The 23,025-nt window shown below is 34.0% G+C and overlaps 1 protein-coding gene and 1 long non-coding RNA gene across 2 annotated transcripts in view; both read left to right on the plus strand.

Annotated features, from left to right (window-relative positions):
• The first annotated feature begins 2,762 nt into the window (after nt 1–2,762).
• LOC106661494 lies at nt 2,763–4,262 on the plus strand. The gene is made up of 3 exons (XR_001339746.1): nt 2,763–2,955; nt 3,042–3,106; nt 4,025–4,262. It is a non-coding gene; the product is annotated as an uncharacterized LOC106661494 (long non-coding RNA).
• Nucleotides 4,263–8,986: 4,724 nt separating this feature from the next.
• Nucleotides 8,987–23,025, plus strand: part of LOC106661492 (homeobox protein abdominal-A homolog) — a 78,174-nt gene continuing 64,135 nt past the window's right edge. Inside the window, exons 1-2 of the mRNA XM_014384939.2 lie at nt 8,987–9,860; nt 13,036–13,068. Of these exons, the coding sequence (XP_014240425.1) occupies nt 9,272–9,860; nt 13,036–13,068 (622 nt within the window). The 5' untranslated portion in view covers nt 8,987–9,271. The remainder of the gene's footprint in view (nt 9,861–13,035; nt 13,069–23,025) is intronic.

The raw sequence follows: 23,025 nt of genomic DNA on the forward strand, positions 1-23,025 counted from the left end.
AGTGCCTGATTGAATAAGAATATTTGTCACTTCAACGCAGGAAGTTTTGTCTTACGACCCTCCGATTTGTTTATTTTATTGTTACACCTATTACATTTACATATTCATGCTGATTCTAAAACGACGCTGAAATGAAGCGGACCAGCCGCAATGAATCATTAGAAAATAGAAACGTAAGAAACTTGTCAGCAGGGCGATTTTTCCAAAAGCCAAGCCGAATTTAAAAAAAAAAGCAACAACAAATAAATTAAGGACATTAGTGGTCCCGAAGGAGACGCACATAACTGGGTAGTTATGTTCTCTAAACGGCCGTATAAATTTTTACTGCTTCTGAATAGCCCTGCTATGGTGACTTCCACTAAAACCATTTCTCAGAACATTCCGATTTAAGGAAGATGTTTGTGAAAACCTTTTTTCTATCATTTATTACGATCGAAAATTGTAACAATCGAAATAAGGTGCTTCCACCTTGTGCTTCCAAGAGGTGTGTATATACTATATTACGGATTCAAGTTGTTCGATACTGACAGTAACAATTGCGAATTGGTATTTTATAAGATTAAATATTAAGAAAACTAAAAATGTAGTACAAAACATGCAGAGGAGGGAAAATCGACTTTAAACTACAGAAATGTTTTCGTTGTTACAATTGTCATAATTCATTAACATCGTTCCTTAATTTGGATGCCTTTAAAGAAAAACAAACTTTTAGCTTATGCGATATTAGGAAAAGCATTAATTTAAAAAATGTAAGTGCTGTGTTTCTTTTGAGGCCTTACTACCGTACACAGCACGTAACATTTTTTGCCAACTTATAATGCATTTTTGCGTTTACAAAAGTGCAAAAATGCTGGCTTTGGTGTTCAATTTCAAACGGATGCAAATACTAAAACATAATCTCTTCAAATCACTGTTTACACTAAATAATAAAGAAGATATTTAATGAAAAAAAAAATACAGTAGGGGGATTCCCAATTTTTATTTACGACGCCGGTTTGTAAAATTCAAAACTAACTAGTTGCCAATAGTAATACTCAAATAGGTAAATCCATTACAAAATGTATAAATAAGCTAAACATTATATTCTTCTTTGAGTATTACAAAGATCTAAATTATAGCAAAAAGTGCACAGACCTGAGAGGATAAAACTGCTTTCGACAATTTTAATCGACTGGTATACCACTAATCAATTTTTTTTAAACTTCGTCTTTAATTAAAATTAATTTCATAATCACATATCCCCTATAGCGAGGTTGGCAAACGTTTTACAAAATAGCCAAATCGTAAACCAAATCAGGTTGGGATGGCCGGGTTAAATACTACATTTTTAATATATTCAACCCCAAAAAGTAAAAAAAAAAAAATTATATATTAAAAGGTGGTATTTTTACATGCTTTATATTTAAAAACATTATTTCTGATCCTGAAAACAATTAATGAAATTATAAAATGATGAAATTTGTAATAATGTAAAAATGAAATAGTTTCTTTTGTGTCAATATTCGATCAAACTGGACTTTCATATTTATATCTTGCGTTGCATGTATGTAGATCACTTAATAATAACCTACGTTGAAATTTTGCGTACTTCATCATACAAAATGACTTTTCACAAAAGTATGCATGTATAACTAACTATTACTTTCACTTTTTGTAATATTTCTTGGACCTGCTACTAATTCCGACACTAATTATCCCACATGAGTAAAAAAATATTAAATTTACTCTCCATTGAGATGACTTACTTAGCAATTGCCCTTTATCTATATGTGTTTGGAAACGTTTGGATGTTTAATTTTTCGTTCTAACTAATGTTTTAACTAAGTAATTGTAATTCTATATTCTATAATAATGTAATTCTATAATATTCTGAACTCTATAAATGGGTAAATTTATTGGTCTCTTCTCAGCCAGTATTTGTGGCAAATTTGCTTAATTGAGGTAATTATAATAACTTTATTACAGTGATTCGTTAATAGTATTGTCTCAATAGTTTTATCTACAAAATCCTTTACTTAATTATAATTAAACTATTTTATCTTGGGGTGGTAAAGATTAAAATATCGTCTGGCAGTCCCTAAAATTTATTCAAGTTTGCAGCTCTGTCATAAAAATTAATTTTTATAGTATTATATCCACTAACTTGCAAACATCCCAATAAAATTTTGTTTCCATTTATTGATAGGCAGACATGATTTATTGAATTCATCTCATTAAATATTCTTTCTGAGACCGGAATATTAGTTGCTGGTTTACAGGTGCCAGGTGTACAAGGAAACACGCAGGAAGCGTGGTTTCCGAGGTGGAAAAAAAAATCCGCCCTGGATAAAAGAATGGAACCTGTGAAAATCTTCGGTACACCTTGGCACATCTGGATCGTTGTGACTCCAAATGGCCGCAGATAGATTTGTCACTTCCGCAGAGTCTGGTTGAATAAATTTCATGGTGACAAATTACGCGCAAAGAATATGTCCTAACAACGACTGGGTGTTTTCACAATATTTATGTACATTCGATTCTATACAAAAAAAAATCGAAAATTTCAGGAGGTGTTTCTACTCACCCAACAACCCCCCTCCTGGAAAAATTTAACATGCACCCCTTCATCGACACGTTTTTTTTTCTCAACAAAATGCGAAATTTTTGGGCCTTGCATAAGCACAATCCAAAAACGTGAGTATACCGCTGGAAGCTAATTGAATGGGGAACTTTTTAGGTAATTTACAATGCATGTGTGTTTTTTCATTTTTTGAATAGTTTTTTCATCAATTCTGAAATGTACATAAGTTACAGCAAATTTAACGTCCTTTCAAGTGAAACAAGGTAGATTTTTCCGAAATTCCGAAGTTTATAAGCAATTTAGTGGACCTAAGTCGAAAAAAACCAAAACCTGAAATTATTTATTTATTGTTGAGAGTTGGGCAGAGGTTTATAGGAGGTTTTTTGTTGCATATGGTGAGTAAAAACACCTGAAGTTTTCCATTATTTACATTTCTGTAACAGTAATTTGCTTTAATTTAACTTGAATCTACTTTTACTAGCGTTCTTTTCTATTTCAAGAAGTTGAGTCTGAGTTGAATCAAAACGCGAGATTAAGCCGAATTAGGTATTTTATTATTAAATTCACTAGTTTCGTGGTCCGCTTGACCAATTAATACCATACAATTAATTAAGGTTTTTAGTTGAGATAAAAAAGTCAATAGCGCGAGCGGGATTCGAACCCGCGATCTTCGGCTTGATACGCCGCTCCTCTACCACTTGAGCTATCGTGACCTCGATCCACTCGGACACCAACTTTCCATCTCAACTACACCTTTTGAACTGACTTCTTTCTTACAAACTTTTGACTTTTTTATCTCAACTAAAAACCTTAATTAATTGTATGATATTAATTGGTCAAGCGGACCACGAAACTAGTGAATTTAATAAGTTTAAAATGAAGTATCCTTCACTAAAGCTCTCCGTGGCCATTTCATTTGTCGCCGAGAATCAAATTGATTACACGACATTTGAAAAATGGCAAAAAGGAGTGGGAAAATTCAAAAGGTGGGGTTGAGATGGGAAGTTAGTGTCCGAGTGGATCGAGGTCACGATAGCTCAAGTGGTAGAGCAGCGGCGTATCAAGCCGAAGATCGTGGGTTCGAATCCCGCTCTTGCCATTGACTTTTTTATCTCAACTAAAAACCTTAATTAATTATATTTTTTATTATTATAAGAACTTACTTTTCAAACCGGAAAATCACGTATATTAAAACAATGTTTATTAAACTTAAAATAAATGACATGTATTGCCCTACATGTATGTATCATAGATTTACGTACAAATATATTTATTATGTAACAGTGCACTATTTGGCAGAAATCGAAATTTTATTTTTGCAACAAAAAGGCGCCATATCTACAGGTGTACATCAACTGGGATCTACTTCGAACGTGAGGTGTTCTAGTTTGAAAAGAAGACGCTCGAATCGACCACCTTACTATTGGAATCCTGCTGAAAATAAAAGGGGAATCGCTGTTTCAGGCAAAACCGTAACCGGCCGGCTCTAGAGAAGTATTCCCGCCCTGTGGCACTTTTGAAAAAGAAAACCTCCCATCACTTTTCCTTTTAGATGGGAATACAAAGAGATACATTACATGCGCTCTCTGTACGGTCAAATCTAAAAGGGGGAGATTTCCATGTAATAAGAAAGCCATAAGAATTTGGCAAGAGGCAATAACTTGACAGATTAATTACATTATTTTTCGTCAAATTAATAACAAATAAACTGAATTAACTGTGCATCATTTTTATTACATCTTACCTTTTACTCCTTGGTCTCTTTTGGTATAATAGTTTACAATTTTCAAAACATTTTTTTAAGTAATGTGACCCATAGAAAGAAGCATTTTTTCTTTACTTTTATGCTATTGATTTATTATTGCTTTAAAATATCGACACAATGCTTGAATGTTATATGCTGGATGTATGCATTTTCACATGTTTTCTCTTGATAAAACTAGATCGATGTCTATAGGCTGCTGACGACATGATTATACCTAGATTGTTTAGGTAAAAATGTACTAATTTCTTTCAAACCAAGTAAAAAACTATTATCTTACGCAGGGCTTCCCCAACTTTTCCGCCAGCGGACCCCTTTCACAGAACAAATCCAGGACGGACAAGTATTTAAAATTCGATACATATTGTATGTATGAAGTTTTTTTTTCTGATTAATCTTATCAACCTAAAATAAAAACCATGTCAGATTCTCATAATAATAGGCGTTTAATTATTACGATTAAAATTGTAGTTATACAATTTTAACGCGCGTTTTAACGATATTGTAACAACCCTAAAAATATTCTACAAACAGTAAACATACCGTCCAAATGGAACTTTACTTACAAAACCGTATTGACATTCTACAAGGTTCCCATGCATTAAAAACTTTTGCATTGTGAAACTAAATTCTTAATTATAATAAATTCTAGCGAATGATCCATTTTTAACCTTCACTGGGTAAATCTTTATTTTTCACGTGGATTTATTCGTTGTTCATTCATTAAGTTTAAAGGTGATCACATCATTGTTGCATGTTTGATGAAATGAAAAAACCAATAACCAATATCATTGAAAATTTGTCAATTTTTCTTTTACTTCATGAAATGGTTTATTTTGACAGGATTAATTGATAAATAACACTAATCAATTCAGAATTAGGGTGAAACGTTTCATGAAGTTTATATTATTATATTATTTTATTATTATATATTTAATATTGCAATTTAAAGAATGTTCAACTATTCCAAAATTATCGTTACGAAATATTCACTGCAAATTACATTCATATTGGAATGCTTCTATGCTAATAATATGCTGTAATTATGTAAAACAGAACTATGAAACATTAATAGTTCTAAAAAAACTTTTGGAATTATTTTTGTTGCTAATGTGTGGTGTTTAGTGACCGTTAGTCAATGATTATTCGGAGAGCGTGAGATGCGGTTTGGTGTGACGTAGGCTTTGGAGAAAAATTTTCTTTGTCGTGCCAACGTTTCGATCTTTAATGAGATCATCTTCAGAGCTTGGGTATTATAAACATTGTTTGAATTTTACAAATACATGTAGGATGTGGGAAAAAAAATTATGAATTTATACAATGCTAGAAAATTTTTAGATGAAAAAAAATCAATTAAAATATTCCATATTCCACTTTCTGGCTTTGCTGATGATGAGCGTGTAATGCTTGAAATCTGGATCGTTGTTAACAACAAATCTGTGAGTGCATTTACATAAATTAAATATGAAAGAAGTGTTGTAAAGCACTCTGACCCCCCCCCACTGGTAGATGGACTTGTACTTGTTGAAATTACTTTACTCTTTATGATTTAATTTGTGTGTAAATTATTTAATTATAATTTAGTTATTCTATTTAAATGTATTTATTAATCTATTTATAACTACTGCTTACTCTCAATACTGAGGAGAAAACGTACTGTAATCCTATGGCTAATGTGGAAACACAAGATCAAAAAAAAAATTACTTTACTCCATATATTTTAACGATATTTAACTATATGTTTAATTGTAACGATATTTAAAGTCATGTTTATTTTCTTGCTGAAGCTCGTTGTTTGTTTTCTACTAAAGTTAGTTATTTTGAATAGCGGGAAATTTAGAACATACTATAATTGTTACACATTCTTTTTTGCATTCTGTTCTAAATGGTATATCAATAGTTTCAAATGCTAATTTTCATCATGGATTTTTCAATGTTATCATAAAAAATTAAATCCTTAAAAATTCGTATTTACTTTTTTTTTCTTTCAACAATACAATTTTTGCATATTTATACAATTGTTTCGTAGTCCACAAATCTTACAAAACGTCAAAATCTTCTGCAGGTGTCCCACAGGGCAGCGTTCTCGCTCATCTGCTTTTCTCACTTTACACGTGTATCCTACCTACAAAATCTAACACTATCCCGCATACCTTTGCCGATGATACTGTAATCCATTTCTCTGATAAAGATCACGTCAAAACGTCCCACGATCTTATCCTTGATTCCTACTTCTGATTGAGAAAAAATCAAAATTAACGAATCCAAATATTTATTGGAACATCTTTCATAATGCTCATGATATCCTTTCTTCCATTCGTATTAATGTGCCTAATAGAAATTTCAGAGGTCAACTGTCTATCACAGAACTAGCTATGGTCAACTACAACCCACAGAATTGTTAAACTTTTCAATGAATTCGATATCGAGACAGTCTTGTTCGCCGATAGTCGTTCCACCTATAAGAAATCAATCTAAAATCCCCAGAACAATATTCAACGAGCCGTTCTATGTTTACAACCCACACTTGCACACAGAAGTAAATCTTTCTTTCTACAGGGAGATCACTCAGTTAGCCCAATTCTGTAACGAAAGGTTCCATTCTGAACTATCATCCGAATATCTTTGTCAAAAACCTGTCATCCGCTACTTACTTGATAATAATCCTCGCAGGAGACTGAATCGTAGGTTTTGACAACCTTCGTTTGCCCATCGATCTCAACAAGGTGATGTACTAGCGACTTCCGTCACTGGATGGTTGCTGTTCATGTTGGCATTATATAATTTATATGTATATCTCTATTTTACTCATTGCAACGAATAAATGTAATATACGCGATGAATAATATCACTAATGGTTTTTTTCATGCATGCATGCATTTTATTTATATTTAAAATGTATGTCCTATTAAACGTTATTTGCATGCTTTAAACATGCAAATGCATTATAAATATTTGCAGGATGAACTAAACACCAAAAGAGAATGATTTCCTGTGATTAATTGTACGTTTTAACGTAAACGGAGCAAAGTGACATACTCGTTCTTCTTCTTGTCGCTTCCCTTACTTCGTATTCAACCAGTTGTTTGTATTTTAAACATATCATCATTGATATTGGTACTGGAATAAATTAATTGAACAAAATAATGAACTAAATTAAACATGATGTGGTACATAAAATGCTAAATTTTGATTATGTCCACTAATATAATCGATGCAATTAACCGACTGAACGTGTCTTGTAATACATACTTTCGATTACTTTTGTTACAGCTATCATTATTTTTAATGAGGGCTTTAAAGACTTAGGTCTTTTAACACCCTAAAACAGTATGTTATCAACAGTAGATTACCTTGTGCGTGTTGTGGAATATCGACTGCAAACTTCCACTTTTACTTGATAGATGAATATATCATTCATTTTTTTATACAGTGACCTGTGAAGGAGTTGACATGTTTACAAAATGAGATACGCAATTCAAAAATTCTAATTCTGTGCGGTAAAGGTAACTGAAATAAAACTAAAACACTATTTTTTATTTTATGAGAGATGACGTTTTTTAATATTAGGACTCTCATCATGTAATAATATATTTTAAGGGCTCTTTTTGTCTGTCCTATTTAATGTATTTTGTAGTAAACGTGGGCGTAATTTGAGCTGTTGTTTACCGCGAGATATTTTAAGTTGTAAGATTTCCTATTGGGATCTGCGTGGTCTGCTTATCAACCCTGTTTCGGTCTCCCTGACGCGTTCGGCTTTCCGTCATCTTCAGTTATGGGTCAAGGTCAGGGTGAGACAATACACCGAGACTAACCCAGCATTCCCCAGCTTATTGTGCCCTGAGGATAAGGCGATCAAAATAAAAACCAAACTATAAAAACACTGAAGTTCAAACGTACAAAATTAATAACCCTTTCTTCCTTCTCTTCTCATATTCTTGTCCTCCCTCGTATATTTTTATTGGGCCGTTTTTAGGAATAAAAACTTTGTTGACTAGTTTCAAAAAGTTTTGAGGCAATAAGTTTTACCACGAGGAGTGGTTTTCGACTAGTGTCCAGATTATCGTTTTTTGGGGATGTGTTCCAATTAAAAGAGTATTGTTATATCTCTGCTAAGATTTCCACTCTTTATTGAGTCTTCAACAGTGCTCTGCATAACGATAATATATACGTCATTTAGCTCAATTTTATTTTATATTAATGTTAATTGCTAATATTAATATATGTAAAATATATTATTTAATTCTAACTTCAGTACATGTTTTCCTATTTTCTTTGGATATATGTATATCTACTGTACAGCGTGGTCCTCTTTTGCGCCTTCCGGGACCTGTGCAACGGGTCGGTCGGCGGCCGGGGTTGCGGGGTGACAACTGCGGATCGTTAAGATTTTTTTCGCCCTTCCGGTAAAAGCGTACCGATCATATTTACGAGGGCCGATAAAGCGTTTTATTGTCACCTCCCATGAAGCCCTAGTTTAACTGCCTTTTGATGCAGTCCGGGACGATTTAGTGTGTTTATCGATTAATATTAGAGAGTGGTGAAGTGGCGGGCGCGCGGCCGGCGGCGAGGGGATCGAAAGGAAAGAGAGGGCAGGATTTCGAGAAGGACGGATAGACGTGGCGCAGGGTATTCTGGGTGCGGATGATGATTGGCGGAGAGTGAAAGAGCGGCGTTTTGTGATTGGTTGCCGAGCCGGCTTGGCGAAAGCTGGTGGGGGTTAGCGAGTCGCCATACCGCTAACCATACAGCCATCGGCTCTCCGACACAACTCAAGAGCCATAAAGGATTCGCTATACAAGTGCCGCGCACCCCTTTTTAAAGCCCGCATTAACCGTTCCGTTGTTATTGTTGTTGTTCCCCCCTTTTTTGTTTTTCTCCCTTTTTTTAGAAACCGCGGTCGTAGTCGGGACTCGTATTCGTGCCGTTGTCGTGAAATGGTGTAAACAATGAGCAAGTTCATAATAGATAGTATGCTCCCGAAGTACCATCAACAGTACCATCATCAGCTGTTGAATCCGGTGATAACGTCGGGGAGCGACAGTTCTGCGGTCAACTACAGCAGCACGGCTACTAATAATTCGTCTTCGTCTTCGAACTCTCCTCCTCCGTCGCTGGTATCTTCGGCGTCCAGGATGTACCCTTACGTCGCTGCCCATCACCACCACGGTCAGCAGGCGGCAGGACTCGCCGCGTTTGCCGGAGCCGCCCCCGGAGGTATGGGCGCTTTTTCCAGCCCCAGTTCGGCCGCCTTGGCCGCCGTCGTCGACGCAGCCACTGGGGGCGACAAGTCGTGCAGGTATACGGGAAACGTTCCTACGGCCGACTCGATGGTCAATTATTCCTTGCACCACCAGAATTCGACGTCGTCCTCCGTCTCTGCCGCCTCCGCCTCGATGGCCGCTGCGGCGCAGTTTTACCACCAAGCGGCCGCGGCGTCTGCGGACCCTCTCAGCTCGTGTACCACGCAGGTCGCCTCCGCGGCCACTGGACAGCCCATGCCGGACATTCCGAGATACCCATGGATGTCAATAACAGGTAAGAAAAAACAATATTTAAACTTAATAATTCAACAACTCAAATTATACAATATAACTCAACTCTTCAAAAAACTAAAATGTAAACAAATCGTAAAGATAAAATGGTTATCTTTAAACTAGAAAAATTAGCATCAATGAAGAAAACAACCATACCATAAATAAGCGATAACGAATATATGTACGAATGTTTAAAACGAGCAAAAAATGTTATCGGATGCGTAATTTATTCATTAAGATCATTAATATTGACATAATGGTTATCAATTATTATTATTACGTTTTTACAGGCATTAAAACAATGATATCGTTTAGTTTTATCTTAATCGCTTCTTTCATAAACAAGTTCTTTTTAAGATACTAGGTTTCATTCCAATATAATATTAAATAAAATTGTACAACACGCTTATAAACCATACACCCTCCATCAAAAATACACAGAGATTAATCTGATTTTTTTCATGTAACTGTTTTCGAATTGATAATCACATAAATATTAATGAGCAATGTAGTAAAGTTTTATTTGCATTTGTGATGTTAAAATTACAACAATTATACATCCCAATTAACTGTGATTGCAAACTGTGAAAACAATATGATATAAGCAATTAATTTAAAGAGATCTTCAAAATTTGAGGTCAGCTTATCAATTTGTACAGCTATAACGTTTGAAAGTCATATGCAATTGTAGTTTAACTTACCTAGATGAATTATATTTTAATGATTGTGTTGATGTCTTTCATCAAACTATAACATGATATCTCAGACAAATTTTCTTGCTTCCTCACAAATTTTCAGTTTATTATTTTAGGTCTCACTAAAACAATTAGACATGAATTTATTGAACATTTTACAGCTTTATTTTTCATTGACGTCATTAATACGCGAAATTATCGTGTAGCATGTCATTTATCTAATTGGGTCGTTAAATTTTTTGCGGTCATAAAACAAGTATGAAACGAGGTTAATTTTTATTTGCATATCTCTGTCTAAATAGATTTTAAATATTATTTTTTTAAAAGAATTTGTTATAAATATTATTCCGTTTTGATGAACTTTGTAGTAATACATAATAAATTATTTTTTGTTTTAAATTGTATTGTTGTTTTTGTATTATATTGGAATTTTTTGAATTTTCAAAAGCTGACCTCTGTGAATGGTTTCACTTGGTGTTTAACAAATTTGTATAATCACAAAGTTATCAATTGCAGGGCCAAAGCCAACCAGTATCAAGTTTTTTTGTGTTTTTATTTGGTAATTTTCCGCATTGTCGCCGTGGGGTTTCAATTTGTCAATTTAAATATTTTATCCCTGGGCAAATTGTTTAACGCCGCCCTAGAGGTGGTTGTTAGTTCGGCGAAGTTTCTTAATTATTCACGTGGTGGCCCGGGCAAAGGACAACGTGGTCACCGGGGAGGGGGCCTAGTCAACATATACAATAACCATTAAATTTACACCCCTCTGGAACGACAATAAACATCATTTTAAAAGCCCCCAAGCGATATATTTTCCAAAGAGATCTTTAATGTTTATTGTTATAAATTAGGGGTTTATTGTTCAATCAACAATCAATGATCGACTTTTTAATAACTTATCAAATCAAAATTGAGTTTTATTACATAATCAAGGTTAATGTTAATGTGCAATAATAAAATTTATTTTGTCCTACTTAATTTAAAATATAACGATGTTTTTGATTTATATCTATTAATATAAACTTAAGAGTTGTCTTTAAAACCAACAAAAATAAATTAATATAATAAACACTTTTTCAGCTATTTAAAACAACATAAATTGCTCATAAAAGGGTAATTATATTCAACTGTGTTCGTTTAAAATTAAATCAATGAGATAAGTCTAATTAATAATTTCCTCTGAATAATTCAAATTGTTAGAATAAATTTCAAATGTAAATGGTTACTTCCCTTCAAATAAAGTGTAAATTCCTTTTTGGGTAAACGCCAAATCGATCTTTTTATGATCAATACCAATTAACTATGACGATCAACTAACTTTAACAACCTTTTTCCCTCATTGTTTTTTCTTTCTTTCGTGAAATATCTTTGATGTACTAATTTTTATTGGCCGAATTCGTTTTACAAAGGTTTTTAAAAATATTGAATTTAAATTATTTTAATTGGGACCGCATGGCCGAGAGGTAAATGTGTCCGACTCGTACATGCCACACTTGCGGACTTGGGTTCGAATCCCGGCATATCCCATTGAATTTTAATTGTGACTAATATGGATTAAGTTTTGTAAAGTAAGATTAACCCCTTTTAGTTAGCTGATGGATATAAATGATTAGGTAATTGGACGTTATAGCCGTTCTGTTCCAGGAATTACTTTTATTGGAAATGAAATAAATTATTAGTAAATAGGAAATATAAATAATTGTTAGTCAAAATAATTTAAAATTATAAAAGTTCTTTCCGATTAAAATTAATGCGATAAAGGTACATAGTTACAATAATATCCACGACATCTCATTGTTAGCCAGTTTATTCCTTTTCTAAACAATTTTCAAATGATATACTCCCACAATTAATTAAAAATTATTTTTAAAACATGTAGGTATAAAGCGGTTTACATATTACAGGAACTTTATCCTTATAGCCATTGAGAAATTAAAAATATAATTCCCACAAACAAAAGTCAATTAAGTTTATGGCTTTACGTGAGAAAAACATATATAATATTAACACCTTTATTACACTTTTATCGATATTCTTAAAAATTAAGACGAATTATTAAATTATAGTAATAACCAGATATACGTGCCTGGCTTTGGCTATGTATAAAGATGGTTTAGGCTAATTAATAAGATTTTCTTCAGCGTTATTCATAATGAAGTCTTATTGTTCCTAATGTTTTTTTTTGTTTTTGCTTTTTAATATCGTACAAAACTTGTTATTGTGAGGGAAAAACTTTATTATAGGAAACAACATAATTTTGCTGGGGTTTGTATAGAAAGTAAGCACCTGTTTTGTAGTTTTTAGGATTTTCCTTTCATATTGTAGTTTATTCTATCCTTTCAAAATTGTCTATATAGTTTGAACATCTTTTCCTAAATGAATAATTTAAAACTTACCCTGACTCTATCAAAATTGCCAATATGGCTGTTGCTTTAATTTTGTGTAAATAAATGAAATGAATAATTTGTTTGTTTTTTGCAGATTGGATGAGCCCTTTCGACAGAGTGGTTTGCGGTAAGTGGGCCGAAAGTGGCTTTAATTTGACTTCTCGGTTCGAACAATGTGGAGCGACGTAGATGGAAAACTTGACAGTCGAAAATGATTTTTATAACGGCTTTTCCTAACCGCCGTACACCCCAAACGGCCGTAAATTAAACCGCGTTGAAAACGTAGATTTATTTCCCAGGGCCACAGGGCGTTTTTCTTCTTTGGATATCTCAGCTATTTTAGTGGCAGCCGTTTACTTATTTTTTCTGTTACCTTGTTATTTATTTTTTCCAAAAATTCGGGTATATGCATAGCTGATCAGTGACAACATATAACCTAATAACTTATGGAATTATTAGCTTTTCATGATACATGTTTAATTTAAAATTAAAGACAATTATTTTTGAACGTTAAAAACTATCGTTTATTTGTCAATTAATGCAAAGCGTAACTTTCCTCTGTCATTGTGTACTATATGCTAGTCTTTTTTCAGTTTTGTGTCTTTCTTCTTTTTAATATATAATACGCTTATAGTTATGTTGCAGTCGCTTCATGTCCGTTCCGTTTTTCAGTTCGTTGTTGTTTCCTTCTGTTCAAACACACCAGTTCCTATTAATAACAGCTCCTATAATAACTTCGTAAAACGAGATCTGCTTGTTTTACAGTGACAGCGCGTTTGACCGGCTGCCCGTTTCAATTTGCAAAAAAATTCAAAAGCCGTTGACAAAGTTATTCACCCGGTTTGCTGTTAACGAGAGAGAAGTATTTAGAAAGTCAATTTTATTTTACAGACTGACAGTACGTGGTCTAAATTATTTAAATATAGGATTAGGAAATGTAAAGAGGAACATTGTGAAAAATTAGATCCATCGCGATCTTCTTGGTTCAAATAAGTCTCATTTTCAATCTTCTTTTTAACATCGGTTTCAATATATAAAATGAATGAGATTATTTGGACTCAGAACGATTCAAAATAGCGATCATGATCATTTTTCTAATACTTAGGTAACTTTTTATTAAAATATATTTTAAATGTATGCTTGTTTAGTGCACTAAGTGATACAACTTCACTTTATCCGACAACACACTCAAACGGGAAATGCAATTTTTTTTTAATCCATTAATAATTTATATTACAAATTATTATATAACGAATTATAAAAAATAATGGTTATGAGAGTAACAAGACGTTTATCAGTAAATTGTTATCGTTATCTTCAATTTTTATTTTTTTTTGTTTTCAGACTCTTAGCCGTACAAAATTCGTAATAAATGTGTTATGATGAAGAGACTGTTATAGGAAATACTGGCGTTTAAAAGTTTTATTCGGACTTTCACTGCTTATTATTTCATAAATTGGATTATGATGATTACTTAAAGGGTGCTGGGTACGGTTTAAGCTCCATAACCCTTCCAATTTGAGGAGGCGTCTTCATTTATTCATTACTTCACCTATCCACTCAAGTTAAAATGAAAGGTCGTGGAATAAGGAAGTCTAAACGAGGGATAAAGTTGGTGCTTATTTTAATCTTTACGACCTTGCTCAATGGTTAAGTTTTAGGAATTGTATTTTATAATATTAATTTGTTTGTCAATAATTGACTCGTTCTATGTTCCGTTTGTATAGTATGGCAATTTTATTTACATGTACATGTACATGGTCTGCTGTATTTCTGTTTGTATTGATTTAATTGTTTGTAAAAAAAGGATATAATTAAATCAGGCTATTTTAACCATGCGGCTTGTTTAGTTAGTTTTATTGGTTTTATAAAACCCGACGAAATGTGGTTTTCTTCATTACTGTTTATCTTATTTCATCCTCTCTGAGCACACATATTCTCACCTTGTATCTCCAGACGGACCATGTTCATTATAAACTGCATAGTGTGTTTTGTAGTCCGGCAGAAAAACAAAAAAGTGAATTACGACGCGAATTTGTACATTACATTTACTCGCACGTCTTTTAACAGGTTCACACCAGCCGACATACGACATACGGGGAGGGGTATACAAAATAGGAACAGAGGATGAATATATATTTTAAACGACCCAGATATTTTCTATTTATGCAAGACATAGTACACCCACCCTCGTCCTACGCAGACCCGGGGACAAGATATTCAGACAGGGCTTGGCAATTAAGTTTAAATTGGCATTAATTAATAGCTACAAGGACCCATTCGGACTAGGATATACCAAAACATAATTTTTCAACTAACATTTGAAAAAAGAATTCATCCTTTAACTCCTTCTCGACTCTTGTCTGGCTTTTATATAATATCATGGACCAGTTTCAACACTTGAACATTCTTCAGATGCCCAAAAACGAAGAAACAAGCCTTAACGATAGTCGAGACTTAAAAAGCTGAAAAGTCTGTAATATTTTGCTTCTGAACAGGCCACTAGAGTCGTGAAACGGGAGAACGTTTAAAAAGGACGAAGTACTATACTGGTAGCCTAATGCAGAGGGCTTTCAAGTGGTCAGGACCCTACTGAAGGGCCATAAATCTGACGTTTCTTTCGTTGCGCTGGCGTTACATAAGGGTCAAACTGGAGGTGAAAGTTGAGCGGAGCTGATTGTTCAACTCGTTTTTTCCTCCAAACTACCTAGGATCCCTGATTTCACACGGACATCCCCCCTTTCGAATCCATCTCGGAACCGGCCATTTCAAAATATGTTAGAAGCACTTAGGGGCCGTGGATGCCTTGTAGTTTACCCCTTCTCCGCTTTGTCCAGCCTGTAGAAAAAGAACAAGGAGATGAGAAGACAAGCCCTTCCAATCCGGTTTGAGTGATATTCCGATGTCGTGAGCTTGACCGCTGATGCCACATACTTTTCACATTAAAAATCTAAAAAAAAAAGAAAACGATTGATTTTCAAGAGGTACGGATAAAAATAAAAATTCTTCAAGTATTTCTAATGCCCAATTAACTCATTCTTTCTTCGGACCGATGCAAACTTTCCCATCGTTTAAGTCCTCTCTAAAAGGCTAATAACGGAGTGCACATTTACTATAAAAATAAATGTTTAAAAATTGAAATGCACCACGTGTCGGTTCGACCAAAGAGTCAGATATTGCATTAAGCAAACAAAAATATAGAAACTCATGCAAATAACTTAATATGTTTTAAGTTATAGTTGTTTTAAGTAAACAATTTAAATAAAAATAATCACTATTGAACATACCAATTTGGCCCAATCATAAAAATGTTTGACTATATATTGCTATATAAACAAATTATATGTGTTAATTGAAACCTTGAAAACTTTGAAAAGCCTTGAATAAAGACCGGTAAGCCCCGAAAGTATAGAAAAGACCAAAGTTTAACAGTTCTACAATTTGAAATAAAACAGCCCCGTAATTAAGAAAAAAATCAACCTAAGAAGAAAAAGGGTAGGACTAAATTTTGCCGTTTTTTTTCTTTTAAGAAGAATGTTTATTATATTTCTCTCAACTTTCATCGCCCGCTTATTTCCCTAAATGCTTAGTAAAGCCACAACGCGTTGATCTCGGGCAATCAAACTGCTATCAGCAGTTCAACAACTTGCGGACTAGCCAGCTCAATTTCACAATTTTTTTGTTTTCGTTTTAGGTACATTGTTTAAAAAGCCTTAATGTAAAAGATATCATTTGTTTGTATGTCCCTATTTTTTTTGTTTCATATTTTTCGTTTGTACTTATTTCTCAATTCTGAGTTTATTTATCTGGTTTGTAAATAATAATTTTACCGTTTTCTTCGGTTCTAAATTTTAGTTGTTACGATTATTCGGAGATCGTGAAATGCGGTCTGGTGTGACGTAGGTTTTAGAAAAACATTTTCTTTATCGTGCCAACGTTTCGATCTTTATTGAGATCATCATCAGGGCTCAAAGTGTTTGTTTTCCGTGTAGATGTGTCAACGTGTAGAGAGTACCAGTCAAACCTACGTTCCACCAGACCGCATCTCACGTTCTCCGAATAATCATTGACTAACGCTCACTAAACACCACACTTTTTAGTTGTTACCTTGTTTTTTCTTTTTTTCCCCCGCATATCAGCCCTCTGGGTGCCGGTGTTTTTGAAAAAAGTCCATTTGTACGTATGTCGGATTCGAATGCAGGGCCGCTGGATTCGAACCCAGGACCTTCACCTTACAGTGATGAGCGCCTAAACCGTTGCGGCCACCGATGCCCCCTGTTGTTTCTTCGTTTTAGATATTCCATGTCTTGCCAGATATTAATCAAGTTGTCTTCCAGTATATATATATATATATATATATATACAAATTTCAAAATTACTTGTGATTTCTTATACTCGAAGACGAGATAAACGATTAAAGCAGACATGAAATTTTTTATTATAGCGGAAGACGGAAGCTGAAGGCAATTAGCAACATCTGCTACGATGTCTGCGGTTTCCGCACTCATTGACCTAATAAACAATCCGGCCTCTTACGTTAAGTACAGCCGCATAAAGTGCGCAAAAAAAATCGTCCCCATTTAACATTATATCAAATGAAAAATTTATATAACTACAAATTATCCTTGTTATAACATATTTATATTCTTGTTTGTTTTATGTTGAAACGCTAGTCGTTTGTAGTGTCGGATTGTAAAATGATTAATTATACGTTTCCTCACAGTAAAAATAGCTTAAAAGCCTCAAGCAAAAGTCCTAAAAATACTTTACAACCAGAATCGAGGCAGTGATAACAGGTAGAGCAGGATGGAGGGTAATCGCGGCTTGGCATGGCCACGGGCAATGCGGCCACCGGTAAATAAGACATTAGCCGCCCCTTGGGCACGAAAAACTGCCCCCGGACACGCCAGCACGGTGTGGACTTCCCGTGGAAAATCACCGTCGAGGTTTCATCACAGGGTTGGGCTTTAAAAAGAAGTCATTGATGCTACGCACGACATCGCACGGAATTGTTTGTAGGACCCCAGTCAAATAAATAAAGCCAAATAGCTTGAATCTTTTAAACAAGGCAAAAATGGTGCATTATTCAATACAAACTACACTGAATATTAACTAAAGAAAATCGACGATACTGTCTGGAAAATTGTGAAATGACCATTTTGAATTTGGTAATTTCCGATCATCTCTGCTTTAGCCTGTTTACATCTTAGCAGATCAAAATAGCGAGGAGGTTGACCTTAAACACACAAAATGCAGGCTCATCACCCCACTGGCCTCAAAAATATATTTTACAATTCAACATTCATGCTTACAAATCAGTTGAACATATTGCCAACTTCGTTACATATGTACTTTGCCAAAAACTCGTTACTATCTTTCAAAGTTTATCGTTGCAATACCATGAAATCTTGAAAAGTGAATGCTTAAATCTTAAAAAAAAACTATTATTCAAGTAATAGAAAACAATAAAAATAAATAAAGACTTATTTGATCTGACTAAATTTTGGTTTTCATTTTTTACGGTATATACTCGAAGGTGAAATTACTACAAAACGAACTGACAATTATTACAATATTTTAATTTTTAAAACATTTAATTTGTTAACGTGTTTTCTGCCTAATGGTTCAAATATAAATAAGAAACACTTGTGTCACGGTAAACAACATCAAATTGCCAATGATAGCACGATGTGTAACATTATGCAGTTTAAGAAAATGTATAAAAAGTGAATTGCATATATTTTAATTGGCTTTCCATATAGGCGTTCGAAACATAAAGTTAGAAAAGGAAATAACTTGGTGGTTCAGAAAGACAAAAATAGTAGTGACAAGTTGATAAATTTTAGTAATTTGTTCAATGAACAGAATCCACGAATCTATTTGGAATTTGTATTTAAGGTGTTGTTGATCTTTTTTGATCTACCAGACGATTTTCGGCGGAAAAATGTTGACAAAAAGAACACTGGAGCAAGTTATTTCCTAAATTTCAAAGGGAAAATGCTACCAATGATTAAAATTGACCGGGCAATTAATTTCTCAACTGTCCATGCTCCTACATAATTTGACTTGCTTCACAGCAAATTAAATATACTTGTAATTATACAAAACTACATCTTACTGCAATTACAAACATACATCTTATTTTTTGAAGATAGTTTAATGTAGAAATTAAGCTTGTTAGTGTCTGAAAGAACCATACCACAACACCTTAATTAGACAGCACGATAACTTTTGTAGAATCGTTTTCATTTTCCCTAATAAATTGCATTTACACTGTAGCAAACAATTAATGGAGAGTGGTATTTGACAAATTTAATTAAACTGATGTAGGTACTTGTGATATTAAGGTTCAGACAAAACTGGTTATCCACGATTTTCATTTCTCTCTTTGTTTTTCTCACACAACTTTGTTTTCAAATTGTAACTTATCTCGTTCTTAACTATTCTGCGATTGTATAGTTCAATAATTTTGCTTTGAATTTATAGATAAATACGTACTGAAGAATAATATGTTATACGATGCGATCCCTTCAATTCATGTGTATCATCTGAAATTTTTGTTATTATTTTCTATTTTGTTACTTATTTACATGCACTTTATGATCCAGGCAATAAATATAAACGACATTAACGTTTGTAACATTATTTTTATTCCATGGCAATTTATGGCCGAGATCTTTATCAAACGAAGAAAACGCCTTCCGTGAGGCCGCCGAGAAAATAACAAGGATTGTAAAAAGGAAACCGAAAAGGACAAACGATAGTTAAACGTCATGATCAGGGCGAACAATATAACCCATGACATGGTGCTCTCAATCAATGTTTTCCAAAGCGCGCTTCGGCGCATGCCCCATGCTTGGCCACGCACGAAAGTGAAACCTGAGCTTGACACTTTTCTCTCCTGGAGATGTCGGACTGCGAGAAGGATCGCTTCTTAATTAAAAATCGAGCACAAATCCTCGGCGTCCATTTTGAATCGGGAAACCGGTCGGGGCCGATGGAGACGGGAAGAGGAATGGAGCAGAAAGAGAGAGAAATATTTATGGGGGATAGAGTCGAAGCGGACGCCTCTGTGCCTTGATTTATGTTTTGTAATTCTATACCTTTTTAATAACCAATGACCGTGCGTTTCCCTGGATGGCATCAACCTTCCACTGTTACATTTCATTGCTGTTCATTATCACCGGTACAACCTGTCTTCTTAATATAATTACCATCGGAAACTTTTCTTTCTAAACTCGTAACCGATTAAAAAAATATATATTTAAAAATTGAATTTAGATGATGTACCACAAATTTTAACAACTTGTTATAATAGCGAAATGTATTAGATAAAGGAGTATCGCCCCTCTAGACATTTTATTGTTTGTGTAAACACTATCTACTATCGGCTTTGAATGACCTCGATTCGATAAACCAGGGCTTTTCAGGGTAATTCTTAATTATAAACTTATAATCTACGCTGTTACAATTAACATCTTTAACAGAAAAAAATAACTGATAATACGCTTTCTTATATCTAGGAGAACCACGCCAGACTACGATAACGATAATATTGGACCTATAAACGATAACACGATCAATTACCAAAAATTAACTTAGTAATTTATATTATGAGATATCCTATTGGGTGGGAGGTCCTCGGGGTTATGAACCGATGGGTTTTGGCAGATTCAGACCATCTTGGCCTACCAGTCGTGGTTTGGCTTGCCCGCATATTCTTGTGGGTCTGTATATTTACTTTTATTATATTTAATGTAGTGTTAATGTAAATGTTTTATGCTGTTCTGCAATAGTATTTTCTATTACAGGTATCAAAATTACTCATTTATATTTTTTCCAGATATTTTGTATTTCCTTAAATACTACAGCTTTCAGAATTAAAAATGCAATATTTTGAGAAGTTGATCTAAGGGTTCACCCAAAAATCTAACAATAATATAATTTAATAATCATCATCCAGTTATTTTTTAACAAGTAAAATAATGATGACGCATATAAAATTGACCGTGAAGGATTTCGGTTTGGTGCATAATATTATGAATTATGTAAGTTTGTTTCTAACTTAATTCTCACACATGTAATCAAGATTTCCATGAAAAATAACAGCGGTGTAAAGGTACATTTGGTCTCGCACGGAAGTACTGTGTTATTTATTTATACGTTTGGTCAAGCATTGCATACAAATTAACCGAGAGAAAAATAGCGCCTCTTCGTTAAAAGTGTCAATTTTAATTAGTATAATAAGAAACAAAGGATTCATTGTTCGTTTGTTTATTAAACGAAGTGAATAATTTAAATTTAATTAGCATTCCTGAATGCAGACGATTGTACTTTATTTAAAACGTACCACACCTAGGTTGAAAATAGAAATGGCATTAACGAGCGTTCGCACGCTTTGGCAGTTCTACAAGATTATCGCTCAATCGTAAAAAAATTATTTACAGATATTTGCTCTCGTTAAGAGATGTGTTGTTATGGTTATTTCGCACTGAACTACAGCGTAAGGACGAACGGTAATTTTAGAGGATTAGATTGGGTCTAAAGTCTGAATGGCCTTTCACAGACTCTCTGTAGGATTAAAACCAACAACTGCAGATGTAAAAATGTTGGAAAGTTCGGGATAGAACACATGAGCAAATAGACAAAATAGGATGATCGGAAACGATTAAATAATGGCTGCAATTAATCGTAATTATTTTAATTATATTACCCTCTGTAATCACACTCGTTCTTATTAATCTTTTCTTATTCTCTGTCTGTCTGTCTGTCTCTCTCTCACTCTCTCTCTTTTTTTTTTTCTCTCTCTCTCTCTCTTTTTCTCTCTTTCTTTCTTTCTCTCTTTCTGTCATTCTTTTTTTCTTCTGTTTATCTGTAAATTTGTCTATCTACATATTTTTATTTTTATTTTCTCTCTCTCTTTTTCTTTCTTTCTCTCTCTCTTTCTCTCTTTCTTTCTCTCACTCTCTCTCTTTTTCTCACTTAATCTTGTTCCACGCTTTTACCTATCATATTCATCCACAGACATAATATGATGGTCCGTTTCCGTCCAGTGTTTTCACTTTTCTGCTTTCTCTCTTTCTCTTTTTCACTCTCACGATCACTTATACACTATCACTCTCTCTCTCCTCTCTCACTTCCTCTCCCCCTTTCCCGCTTACTCTCTTTCACTCTCCTTTTTCTCTCTCTCTCTCTCTCTCTCTCTCTCTCTCTCTCTCTCTCTCTCTCTCTCTCTCTCGCTCTCACTCCCTCTTTTTCCATATTTTCTATAACTGAATAACTATCATATTATTTGCTGCTATGCGACAGTGATAATCGGACCGTTTTATTAAAGAAATCGGCTGCTTTGAAGTACCGCGAAAACAAAGACCTCAATCAAGGAAGTCGAACATGGCTGAGTGACTATGGATTTGCTACTTTTCCCCATTGCCTTTCGTTCAAATCTTATTTTACACATCACCCTTTTCTACTTGCTATTTGGCCATTTTCCTACTAGCACGGAGGGTCGAGCAGAATTCAATTTCGAGTCAGAATGTAAGTCGATTGTCCCAGAAGCAATCCCATCTAAAACCCTGGCCCCGTTTCCACCTCGACCCCCTCACCAACCATCAACTCCCGATCAGCTTTAAACAATCGCGGACAAAACGGGATTGATCCGATTCGCAAGTACAAACAGTTGTGTTTCCACTCAATTAAACGGTCGTGCTGTATTCTGTATAATTTAAGGGGCCGGCTTTTCAACTATAAACATAAAGGTCCACTAAAACCAGCAGTAACTGTCGACCTCCCGGTATTTACGGCTGGTGTGTGAATTTATTTATATACAAGGTGTAATGGGCTATTTTTTTAACTCCTGTGCTTCATTAAACCTTTTTGTTCCTAACTCGATTGGCTGGTTTAATGAAGAAAATAAAAGTTGAATTTTTGGATCGTAAATTTATATCTCGGTGATTTTTTCCACTTTTTTTGTTGTTTGAAACGACAAAAGTACACTTTCGGAATTAAAGATGTATATTAAAAAATGTAATATTGAAATAATTGTATTTACCACAGATAAAATAACAAAGTATGTACATTTTAGGTA

Source organism: Cimex lectularius, unplaced genomic scaffold, assembly GCF_000648675.2.
Source record: "Cimex lectularius strain Harlan isolate CLEC.00 unplaced genomic scaffold, Clec_2.1 scaffold18, whole genome shotgun sequence".
Taxonomy (NCBI): Eukaryota; Metazoa; Arthropoda; class Insecta; order Hemiptera; family Cimicidae; genus Cimex; species Cimex lectularius.